This window comes from Danio rerio, chromosome 7, assembly GCF_052040795.2.
Source record: "Danio rerio strain M-AB ecotype USA chromosome 7, GRCz13ab, whole genome shotgun sequence".
NCBI lineage: Eukaryota > Metazoa > Chordata > Actinopteri > Cypriniformes > Danionidae > Danio > Danio rerio.
In genome coordinates this window covers 80802501-80815105 of record NC_141027.1, presented here as the reverse complement: position 1 = coordinate 80815105, position 12605 = coordinate 80802501, and the positions used below count along the sequence as shown (strand labels likewise).

Below are 12605 nucleotides of genomic sequence, written 5' to 3'. Positions count from 1 at the left end.
TATTCATTGGCTGCAGTCGTACAGCTTCCGGCTGCCTCGTTGTTTGACTCCAGCTCTAGTGTTCAACACTTGCATTTGAAAGATTTACAGAAATTGGAAAGGTTCTTTCACCTGGAGCCTTGTTGTAAGCTCAAATGCAATGATATGTAGCTAAAAAGAGAACCGCATTCGCAAAGGACTTCAGGTTTATTCTCCATTTGTTCAAGTTGAGCTGTAACCAAAGCTGTAGATCAACCCCCCTTACATTAATCGTGCACGATTTGATGCATAATTAATGCTTCAAATACAATCTGAATAACTCTGAGGTCCTTTGAGAACATGCCAGGTAAGTATCTCAGAGAGAGGGAGAGTGTTTGCATGTCCGAGTCTAGAAACGTCAGTCATGAACTCTTGGATCAACCAGGCTTTTACCTCAAACCAACAGGCCTCGGAAAGGTTGGTGAGCAATGCATTTCCTTTATTGAGCTTTACATCAACCTTTGAAATTTTGGATTGATGGTAACTGCTTGGAGGAAACAGGGCCCGATTTAAACACAGCTCACTTACTGTAGATATTTCACGTGCTCGGAGAAGTATGATGAGAGAAAATGAAACCCGAGCCCTGAATTGTAGGATTTATTTAGAAACACAATGACTTATGTAGAGTTACGAAGGTAGGTTGTTTACCTGTAGGGTCTGCACCAGTCCCACCCCGCACAGTTTATCAGTTTGTTTGATCTTTTCTACCTCCTTTATAAGATGTGTGTGACATGTCTGCCCTTTTTGTTCTTGTTTTCTAAGCTTCATTTAAGTTTATGTTCATGTCATCATTTTGTTTGGTTAACCGTAGTCCCTGTGGTTCATCCTCATTTGATGTCATTTTATGTTTCTTTTTTTTTTGTGTGTGTGTTTTTGTTTGTCCATCAACATCATCTCCATCTCCACCACAAAAACAAAAAAATCCTCTTACCCCGTGAACCTCACCCGGATCCAACCAACCACTCGATTCCAATTCAATGACAATTCTGCTCCTCCCACCACCCACTGATCCTCCAATCAGAGCCCTCAGCCCCGCCCCAGGAAGTCAAGTGCACTAGTCACAGTTCTACCAGCATTCTGGTAAGTTGGAAACCGCCCCCTGTTGAGCTTCAGAACGGAATCATGACCAAATACACCATCCAATATGCTGCGACCGAAGGAGACGATACCTCCATGCGACAAGTGTCAGACATACCGCCGGAAAAGTACCACTATCTCTTGGAGAACCTGGAGAAATGGACGGAATACAGAGTGACCGTGAACGCCCACACAGAAGCAGGAGAAGGCCCTGAGAGTTTACCTCAGCTAATTCGTACGGAGGAGGATGGTATGTCTTACCCACACGCCACTGTGTCCCAATGCTAATGTCTTTATCCCTAATACACCCCGCTTCTGCCAGACTTCTCAAGGCACCCTAGCACCCCTCGCCCCCTGTGTCTATACTAACTCTACTAACCAGGATTTTTTGTGACCTTTCATCAAGCCAACGCTAATTTGGGAAGAAATTTTCTGAAAAACGTTTTTTACTTGGCGACGTTCTTCTGACCACCTTAAAGTTCCAACAATCCCAAATGTCTTGCTGTTTTTGTCCCGCTTCGTTTTCTTATTAAGATAAATGAAATGACTTTTTTAATGGAGTGAAACTCATTTTTACACGGGCATAAAGACACCTAAATCCACTGTGAATCTGAAAATGGGGCTTTTTATTTTTTTCTTCAAACGTCCCCCACTAATGACCTTTTTCTAAAAACTTTTTCCATTTGTTTTTTCTTTTGGTCTTCACTCGATCATAGCCAAAGTCCTTCCGAGTGCTTCACACCGCTGAAACACTCCTCTTGGCTTATTTTTGCTTGTTATTTTGATTCCATGTTTTGACTCCACTAAATCCATTTTTCAGAGATTGTAAATGAGGTCCGCTGCGTGACCTGTTTTTGGGGATTGTTTTTGTTTTTTGTTTTTTCTCTTTTTGTTTTTGACTTCCCATTGTTGAGATATTAGTGTTATCCAATACTTGTTAATGCTATATTCCCGTTTTGTAGCTTTTTGTCTGCTTCGCCGCTTTCTCAGGGGAGATGTCCGCTCGGACCCTGAAGTGTCCTCTTTAAGCATGACCCTTTTTGTCTTTTATCCTATAATTCTCTCAGTGCCCAGTGGCCCTCCTCGTAAAGTCGAGGTGGAGGCTGTCAACTCCACGTCTGTTAAAGTGCTGTGGCGGTCGCCGGTGCCGAGCCGACAGCACGGACAGATCCGCGGCTACCAGGTGCACTATGTCAGGATGGTTAATGGAGAACCCGTCGGGCACCCGGTCATCAAGGATATCCTGATGGATGATGCTCAGGTAAGCACCAACACACTCCTCAAGTCAATCTGTACAAGCTTTGACCAGTTCTGTGGCTCTGGCACAGTTCATCCAGACAGCTGCCAACTACTTTGATTTGGTTCGTGTCAAGAAAACATGACCTCGGGAGCACAGATGTGCACAGCATAGCGAGCTGCTCACCTAGAAAGGCTAATTTGACAATCCCATAATGCATTTTTAAATGGGCATTGGAAATTAAGAGAACGGTCACTTTATTTTAAGGTTCTAGACTCATTATTATCAAAGCATTAACTATGAATTTTGCTGCTTATTAAAAGGTGAAAAATAGCCCATTATTTACTCACCCTCAGGGTAATTCTTGAAACTAATCCAGGGTGTTTCTCCTCAACAGTCTAAAACCTGTATATAAATCAACCCGGGCTCATTCTGGAAACGTAGCCCCGCGGACGTTTCTGGAGACCGTGAATCTTTTTCGTGAATCCGGGAGAGGCGCTGTGCGCGCTTTTTCGAGTCTTGAACGCCTCTTGCGAGCGCAAGCCCATGCGGTTCTCGTATAAAATGCCGCCGGAGGCCACTGTTGAGCGACCGTCTGTCCAATTGACCGACTGGCTGAATGACTGAATGATGGACTGGGCGGCACACCGGCCAATCAGCCGACCCGGCCCCCCTTCTCCTTTTCCTTCTTCCCTAAACCCAAGCGCTGAGTTACGAAAGCCGTACAGAAAACGGAAAGCCCTCGTCTGATTTTGACCGCATGTTTAGATTTCACCGCGTTCTCGCCCCGTTATGAACTCGTTTGCTTTATTTTTTGGATTCTGTTTTTTGTCTTACCTGATTTCTGGAACCGCTCTTCCCCGGGCTCGAATCCGGTCGTCCAACCCAGCCGGCTCCTCCTCCGGGCCTCCGCTCTGTCGAAGTAACAGACGAAGCTAACTGGACAAACTAATTGTGGCTGGAAAGCCCTCCACACAGAGAAGGTGAGCCGTCAGCCCAGCCGTGAACACGAAGAGGAGCAGCTTCACACCGCCCCGCAGCGTTCGCTTGAAAAAACTAAATGCGGCCATACGCACCTCCAGCCACGTAAATTGCAGTTTACAGAAACGTCCGCGGGGCTACGTTTTCAGAATGAGCTTGAGTTTATTTATATGTATATGTATATGAATATGTATGTATATATATGAGCAATATCACACTCGTAGCAGTGCGATATGGCTGTATATCGGTACTGGTGGGAGGCGTGCATTGGCTTGAGGCTGTAGTGTGAGTGCCTTAGTGCCCCACCATTGCTGATATACAGCCATATCCCAGTTTGACAGCATAATCGTGTGCATAAAAAAGACAATCGAACACAGGAGTCTAAAAAACTCTGAGGAACTACTTTCTTCCGACTGTTCCTACACTTCTGCAGCTGACGGTCTACTTCAGTAACATCACTGTAAAGCTAGTATTTGAATGATTCTCTAGCGTAATGTCTAAAGTGATGACAGAATAGGTCATTTTTGCTCACATTTTAAGATTTTTAGGCTGAACAGCATGAAATGCCATCAGTCTACAGATATTTACCAGTGTTTCACAATAATTAACCCTGAACAAGCCAAAGCAAAGCTTTCTGTTGTATAAATACAGCACTACAAAATACAAAGGAGCGAGTGTCACCTACCTGATCTATGCTGATTTGTTCAGCTGTAGTCTAGAAACTTACGCTGAGAAAATCATGTTTTTTTCCCGTAAGTGTTTATTATGTGGTCTTTGTCGCCATCTTGTGGCGGAACGTCAAGACAGTCTGCTCAGACAGGCTGATGGCGGCCGATGCACTGAATCCGATGCTCTGATATTATAAATATTTAAAATAGGCACTAATCCTTATAAATAAACTGCAGAGTTGCTATCTAAACAACTACACTCTTGCCTAAAAGTACATGATGTTGTCCAACAGCAGCAATATTTGTCAAACTGTAGAGCAGGGATCACCAAACTTGTTCCTGGAGTGCTGGTGTCCTGCAGATTGTAGCTCCAACCCTAATCAAACACACCTGAACAAGCTAATCAAGGTCTAACTAGGTATACTTGAAACATCCAGGCAGGTGTGTTGAGGCAAGATGGAGCTAAACCCTGCAGGGACACCGACTCTCCAGGACCAGGACTGCTGACCCCTGCTGTAGAGTGTCCTCTGCTTGTTGCTGTATGTGGGCGGAGTAATACACAAGGGTGAAGAGGCTGCACCAGTGCTGTTATTTGCAGAGTATTGCACCGCTATCAGTTCAAGATAGTACTGACTGATTGATTAAGAGGTGCACATTTGATGTTGGGAACAAACCACACAAACACCTTCATGGATAAGGACATCTAAACCAGAAATGAATGAAATATGAATGTATTTTGCTGATGTGTGTATCAGCACACGGCTAGTCATTGTGCAAACACATGCAACTGAGGCTCTGGATGAAGACTCTTAATGTATTCCTGTGCACAGTTTCATAAATCCTCTGTTCACATGTGTCTTTGTCCTGGACATGGAGGCTTTCCCTAGTCATGAATTGTGCATGTGAGGATAATGATGAGCGCTCATGACTTACAGACGCAGCACAGATCTGCTCTCTGCTTGAGTATATGTGACTCCAGTTCAGCCTGAAGGATTTCACAGCACACATCTGAAGCTGATCCGGGCTGCGTTTCCCAAACAGTGACGTAACTCACGGTGCTATGTTGTGATATATATATAACGTTATCGGGATATGCGATGGCGTGTATCATCATATGACGGTTTTGTTGGTAATTCGTAATATCTTGCGATGTTTTTGGGAAACACAGCCCTGATCGTCACAATACTCTTGAATCATGAATCATTGACCACCGCAGCGTTACTGAGCTTCTCTTCTTCTCTTCTCTCTCTCTCTCTGTGTGTGTGTGTGTGTGTGTGTGTGTGTGTGTGTGTGTGTGTGTGTGTGTGTGTGTGTGTGTGTGTGTGATCTCCGTCAGTGGGAATATGATGATTCAGCTGAACATGTGAGTACATCACAGAAAGCACTTGCATGACTTTCTGCACATTTACTGGACTATATTCCACATTTGTAAATCTACACGACCTCTTCGGGCTGCTTAAAGACATTTAATAGTCATTTTATATTAATAACCATCTGAAGATGACTCAAAAAATATAAATAATGTTTTATATAAATATAAAATAATGTTTGGTCATATGAATGTTTTATCAGAGAAGTCATGATTTATGCAGCGCAGTCATGCTGACTTTGGTGATTAATTCATGTCATTTATGATTTCCTATGATCTGCTCAAACTCCACGAGGAGAATAATGTGATGCAGACCTGTGAACAGTATGAAGAAAGCATGCAAATGATACTGAATGCTTATTAATTAGCCACTAATTCAACAATATATATAAAATAATAGTGTGTATTTCTGAGATCAGGTTAGATTTGTCAACATTAGGGCTTTAAAAATTATCCTCTAAAGTGCATAATGTCCATTATAACTGGATTTACTCGAGTTTAGCATGCAGTTTACAACAAAAGTATGCGCCCTTTTGTGAAATCCTCCAAGTTCTGTTTAAAAGAGAAATACATCTTTTTGACAGTATTTGCTATCATATTTTTTTCTGCTGGAGAAAGTCTGAATTTTAGCTTGGCATGGAAAAAAATATATATAATTTACAAAAATGTACATGCTGCTAAAATCAATATTAAATTTTTTTTCCTGATTGGCTACATAAGAAACCACCAAAGACTTGACTTATTAACCTAACTTATCCAGTTAACCTAATTAAGCTGCAGTCAGCGGCCACTTTATTAGGTACACCTGTCTAACTGCTTGTTAGCGCAGATTTCTAATCAGCCAATCACATGGCAGCAGCTCACTGCATTTCGGCATGTAGACATGGTCAAGAGGATCTGCTGCAGGTCAAAGCGAGCATCAGAATGGGGAAGAAAGGGGATATAGGAGACTTTGAACGTGGCATGGTTGTTGCTGCCAGACGGGCTGCTCTGAGTATTTCAGAAACTGCTGATCTACTGGGATTTTCACGCACAACCATCTCTAGGGTTTACAGAGAATGCTCCGACAAAGAGGAAATATCCAGTGAGCGGCAGTTCTGCGGGCGCAAATGCCTTGTTGATGAGGCCAGAGGTCAGAGGAGAATGGCCAGACTGGTTCCAGCTGATAGATGATCTGATGATGAACTGATCCCTTTATGAGCACAGTGTCTCCATCTTCTGATGGCAGCAGGATAACGCAGCATGTCATAAAGCTCAATCATCTCAGACTGCTTTCTTGAACATGACGATGAGTTCACTGTACTCAAATGGCCTCCACAGTCACCAGAGCTCAATCCAATAGAGCAGCTTTGGGATGTGGTGGAACGGGAGATTGGCATCATGGATGTGCAGCCGACAAATCTGCAGCAACTGTGTGATGCTATCATGACAATATGGAGCAAAATCTCTGAGGAATATTTCCAGTAGCTTGTTGAATCTCTGACACCGAAGATTAAGGCAGTTCTGAAGGCAAAAGGTGGTCCAACCCGGTACTAGTGAAGGTGTACCTAATAAAGTGGCCGGTGAGTGTAGTTAAGCCTTTGAATAGCATCATATGCTGAATACTAGTGTCTTGCAAAATATCATGTACCGTCATCATGACAAAAGACAAATACATCAGTAGAAATTAGTTATTAAATGTAATGTGTTGAAAAAATACAACTTGGAGATATTTGAAGAACAATATTATTTCTTATCTTCAGTTGTATGGAATAAAACCCAGCTGTTGTCTTTACACATCCATTTTGTCATGTTCATCCTGCTGTGTTATTCCGAGTCGTCAGCTCAGTCTGTGTGGCTTCTCGAATGTCATGACTTGACTATTCTCCACTCTTTACCTTTATTTTCTCCAGGAGCTGGTTCTGTCAGACTTGCATGCTGAGACCACGTATTCGGTCACGGTTGCGGCGTACACGACTAAAGGCGATGGGGCGCGCAGCAAACCCAAGCTGGTCACCACCACCGGAGCCGGTAGGTCAACGCTGTGTGTGTGTCTGCGGCACATTTCTCTCTCTCCGCTGACTCTCGTAGCCATAATTGCCCTCGCGGTGATGACGGCCATTGTAATTCCACTCACCTACAGCTCCGACTTTGAAATGCTCACAGGGGTTAAAGAAATAATGGAAAAATCTGTCAGCAAAATGGCAAAATAGACTTTTATTTCTGAAAAGAAAAGAATACTACACACCGTCTCGATTATCACTGAAAGGCTCCAAACGCTCATAAGTACAGCCGCTTTTCTGTTGTACCTCTAATTGTGCTGTTATTCAGCTCTCTGAAAGGCCTTTTATTTCACGTCTGTCCTCGAGTGCTCGCCTGTGAAAAGCCTGCGCCGTATCACTGTTGATTTCTTATTTGATATTGTATCGTTTCAAATCGTCAAACTCCACTGGAGGATCAACACAGGTGCAGTATCAGGTGGAGCTGCGCTGGTGTGTACTTGTTGTTGTGGTATTTGATAAGGATGCACTGATCTCCAATCCGACCAAAAACCTAAACTCAACTACTAATTAATGATGAACGAGCTAATTCTGAGCAGTTCATTGAGCTAACAGACTTTGCTAATGGTTTGTTAATAGTGTGAGTTGTGACTTACCTTTTTTTGTTAATATCATTAGTATAATAAAGTAACAGTAACACCAAAACTTGCAATAGTTTTAACACAAGATTATCCAGCTTCAATGTAGAGTCCAAATTAATCGCCTCTTGTGAAATTTTAATTATTTAAAAAAAATATTTTATGTAAGCGTTGCTTAATTGAGGCTTTTTAAACACATTTATAATTTTTTTTTTACAAATTTTAACATTTTTAATAGTTTAAGTAACTAATTTCTTCTGATTTGTTTTGTCTTTGCCATGGAGACTTCATACAATATTAATTAGATATTTTTCCAGATACTAGTATTTAGCTTAAAGTGCAATTTAAACAGTTAACTAGGTTAATTATGCAAGTTATTGGATAACAATTATTTGTTCTGTAGACAATTAAAACATAATGGTTTTTGTTGTAGTAGTAATGACAATGTGTTTGTTTTTGTTTTTGTTTTTTAAGTAAGGGTTAGCAGAAAACCAAATGTAGTCAAAGACATTTTTCATGTATTTTGTAATCAGTAACTCACGAGCAATCCACCCTAAATCATCCTCGATTTGTTGTCTTCAGCTCCGGAAAAATGTAATTCAAGTGTAATCTAAAAAGTAGTCAGATTATGTTAGCATGAAAGTGCAATCTAAGACATTTTCTCACCAGTAACGCATGAATCATCCACCTTAAATCTTGCTCTGTTTACCTTTTTTTTTTTTTAAGTAATCCAGGGTACTCAGCATGTAATATATTAGTATATAGTAAGTAATCTCTCAGTAATGACTCAGTAATTCTTACTAAAATGTGCTCTATTTGTGGTCTGCAGTTCCAAAAAGTAATCCAAATGTAATCCAAAAGTAATCCGATTATCTGTAACTGATGCGTAATCCACCTTAAATCATAGTCCATATTTGGTCCGCAGTTCCAGAAAAAGATCATCCAAAAGTAGTCAGGTTATGTTAGCATGAAAGCGCAATCTAAGACATTTTCTCACCAGTAACTCATGTATAATCCACCTTAAATCTTGCTTTGTTTGCAGTTTTTTTTTTAAGTAATCTAAAATGTAATCCACAGGTACTCAGATTATATTAGCATGTAATATATTAGCTATGTATAACGAGTATCAGTATCGACTCTGTAATCTTTCTTTAAATGTGCTCTATTTGTGATCTGCAGTTCCAAAAAGGAATCAAAATGTAATCCAAAAGTAATCGGATTATCAGTTACTCATGAGTACTCCACTTTAAAAAAAAGTAGTCGGATTATGTTAGCATAAATATGCAATCTAAGATGTTTTTTCACCAGTAACGCATGGATAACTCTCCTTAATCTTTTTTATTTGTGGTGTGCAGTTTACAAAAAAGTAATCCAAATGTAATCCAAAAGTACTCAGATTATATTAAAATGAATGTGTAATCAGTAACTCAACAGTAATCCACCCAAAATGTGCTCTATTTGTGGTGTGCAGTTCTAAAATAGTAATCCAAATGTAATCCAAAAGTACTCAGACTATCAGTAACTCATGACTAACCCACTTTAAATCACAGCCCATTTGTGGTCAGCAGGTCCAGAGAAAAAGTAATCCAAAAGTATAGTCAGATTATGTCAGCATAAATGTGCAATCTAAGACGATTTCTCACATGTAACTTATAAGTAATCCACCTTAAATCATAGTCTATTTGTGGTCCACAGTTCCAGAAAAAAAGTTATCTAAAAGTAGATTCTGGTAGCATGAATGTGCAATCTAAGACATTTCCTCACCAGCAACTCATGAATAATCCACCTTAAATCTTGCTCCGTTCCCAGTTTTTAAAAAAAGTAATCCAAATGTAATCCAAATGTACTCAGAGTACATCAGTATAAATGTGTAATCAGTAACTTAACAGTATCCCACCCTAACATGTGCTCTACATGTGGTCTGCAGTTTTTGAAAAAAAGTAATCCAAAAGTACTTATCAGTAACTCTTGAGTAATCCACTGTAAACCATAGTCCAATTGTAGTCTGCAGTTCCAGAAGTACTCAGATAATGTTAGCATGAATGTGTAATCTCAAACTCATGAGTAATCCACCTTAAAACGTGCTTTATTTGATGTCCGCAGTTCCAAACCAAATGTAATCCAAATGTAATCCAAAAGTAGTCAGATTATGCTAGCGAACATCTCATGAGTAATCCACTCTAACTCATGTTCTGTTTGTGATCCGCAGTTCCCGAAAAGCCTCGTCTGATGGTGAGTCCCACGAACATGGGCACAGCTCTCCTGCAGTGGCACCCGCCGCCCAACACCTTCGGCCCGCTGCAGGGCTACCGGCTGCGCTTCGGCCGCAAGGACGTGGAGCCGCTGACCGTCATCGAGTTCTCTGAGCGGGAAAACCACTACACCACCAAGGAAATCCACAAGGGGGCGTCCTACACCTTCCGCCTCTCCGCCCGAAACAAAGTGGGCTTCGGGGAGGAGACAGTGAAGGAGATCAGCACCCCTGAGGACACGCCGGCTGGGTACCCGCAGGGTATCGTAGCCGAAAGCAGCACCACCACCACCATCCAAGTCAGCTGGCAGCCGGTGGCGCTAGCCGAACGCAATGGAGCCGTGGTCAAATACGCCCTTCAATACAAAGACATCAACAGCCCGCGCAGCCCCTCGGAACTGTTCATCACCGCGCCCGAATCCACCGTCACGCTAGACGGCCTAAAAGCAGACACCACATACGATATTAAAATGTGTGCCTTCACCAGTAAGGGTCCCGGGCCCTACAGTCCCAGCGTCCAGTTCAGAACGCAGCCTGTCAATCAAGGTAGGAGGCTCCAGACAGCCCGTCGGGGCCCCGTTTTGTCTTCAAGATGCGATATTAGCCCTAGCGTAGTATATCAGTTAGTGCCCCTAATGGAGAGTCAGGGTAATGTGTCAGGTAAGCCGCAGATCTGGACTAGTCCTCCAGAGGTAGCCGAGGAACACATGAGCAGGTAAGCTGATGCCGTAGCGCGAACGCTCTGTGTGTCTAATTCATACGACTTTCTTTTAGCAGTGTTCGCAAAAAATTTCCACGTGAGAGCAGCCATGAAGACCTCGGTGCTGCTGACGTGGGAGATTCCCGAAAACTACAACCCCGCGCAGCCCTTCACGGTGAGAAAACCTGACGTCTCTTATGCAGGGTTCGCAATTTGAAGACAATTTGTAGGGTTTTATTGTCAATTTTAAGTTGCCGTACGAAATTAAATATTTGCTTGAGTAATTACGTATTATAAGTCACATACATAGGCTGAATATAGGCAGATTGCTGCTGGGTGGCATCAATGATGCAGAATGCATTACATACACCTAGAATTCTCCTCAACTATGTCATCTGCGCAAGTTCAAAAACTTTAGCTCAAGCTGAAGACACTCGCGTTTGTTTGGTGTAATCAGTAACGTCTGCATCTGCATCAGCAACAACACAGCTGCTTAAACCAAAGCTAAAATCTGTTGCTGTCTTCAAACAACTCTGATTACCTTTGTTTGTTTGATCCACTCAAATGATTTCCTCTTTCGTTTATTGGGTCTCCTTCAACCTCTGCTGGTGTTTCTGCAGATCCTGTATGATAACGGTCAGAGCGTGGAGGTGGACGGGAAGCTGACGCAGAAGCTGATTGTTAACCTGCAGCCGGAGACGCAGTACTCATTCCTGCTCACCAACCGCGGGAACAGCGCCGGCGGTCTGCAGCACCGCGTCTCCACCATGACGGCTCCAGATATTCTGCGCACCAAACCCTTCCTGATCAGCAAGACCAATGCAGACGGTATGGTGACGGTGGAGCTGCCCGGCGTCCAGACGGCGGAGAGAGTTCGGTAAGGACGTCTTCACGGGAAAAGATGTTTTTCTGTCTTAGAGTTTGTGTCTCTTTCCTGTCCAACTATCTAAACACTCTTAAATCAAGGAGCCGCTAAAAATACAGAAATATCAATATGGCCACAGATACAGGCATTGGACAATGAAGGTGCACCACTGGCCAGTGTAGTGTTGTAGATTTGATGGGTAAATGTGAGCAGCTGGTGTTCAATCTGCACTGGTCTTCACTCCTGCAGTAGAGTAGGAGGTGGTTGGGTCCCTGGTCTGTTCCAGGTTTCAGGCAACCGCTGTGATTGGATATGGGTGTTATAAATTACGGGAGTTTTCTGGAAGACAGAACAAAATGAGAGATGGATCTGAAATACGGGAGACTACCTGGAAAAAGTGTTGGCAGGTATGGTGATGATCCAGAGTAATGTCAGCACACCACCAATAAGAGGAACCACACTGTACGCCAGATGAAGCTGTCTGAAAGAGGTGTCCGGCTGATAACCACAGCAACCTAACTCACAGCAGAATGAAATGTGCCGCTCGACTCTCCTGTTTCCAGCAGAACTGTTGGTCTGGAGCTCCACTGGGACAATATACATGGTCGGCTGCTAGAGCCAAAGCTTTGCTCACACATGCCAAGGTCAAACACTGGTTTCAATGGTGCCAGCAGCCAAATCTTGGGCTATGGACAATGTCAAAGATGTTTAGTTCTCTGATGTGTCCATCTCCACCGTCTTTCCCACATCTGGGAGAGTTAAGGTGTGGAGAAGCCCCAAAGAAGCGCCCCACCTACATCACTGATGCCCAGAGTGAAACAT

General features: G+C 42.7%; 1 protein-coding gene across 50 annotated transcripts in view; it reads left to right on the top strand.

Annotated features, from left to right (window-relative positions):
* The window catches only part of ptprda (protein tyrosine phosphatase receptor type Da), a 334943-nt gene that overhangs the window by 268684 nt on the left and 53654 nt on the right, over positions 1-12605 (top strand). For 24 of the 50 annotated variants that reach the window (XM_087258625.1, XM_087258611.1, XM_087258629.1 and 21 more), the window contains 7 exons: positions 1040-1345; positions 2163-2356; positions 5318-5344; positions 7243-7360; positions 10177-10764; positions 10993-11093; positions 11539-11795. In XM_087258625.1, the coding sequence (XP_087114751.1) occupies positions 1040-1345; positions 2163-2356; positions 5318-5344; positions 7243-7360; positions 10177-10764; positions 10993-11093; positions 11539-11795 (1591 nt within the window). The remainder of the gene's footprint in view (positions 1-1039; positions 1346-2162; positions 2357-5317; positions 5345-7242; positions 7361-10176; positions 10765-10992; positions 11094-11538; positions 11796-12605) is intronic. The other 26 variants (NM_001443019.1, XM_087258639.1, XM_087258643.1 and 23 more) reach the window with 5 other exon arrangements.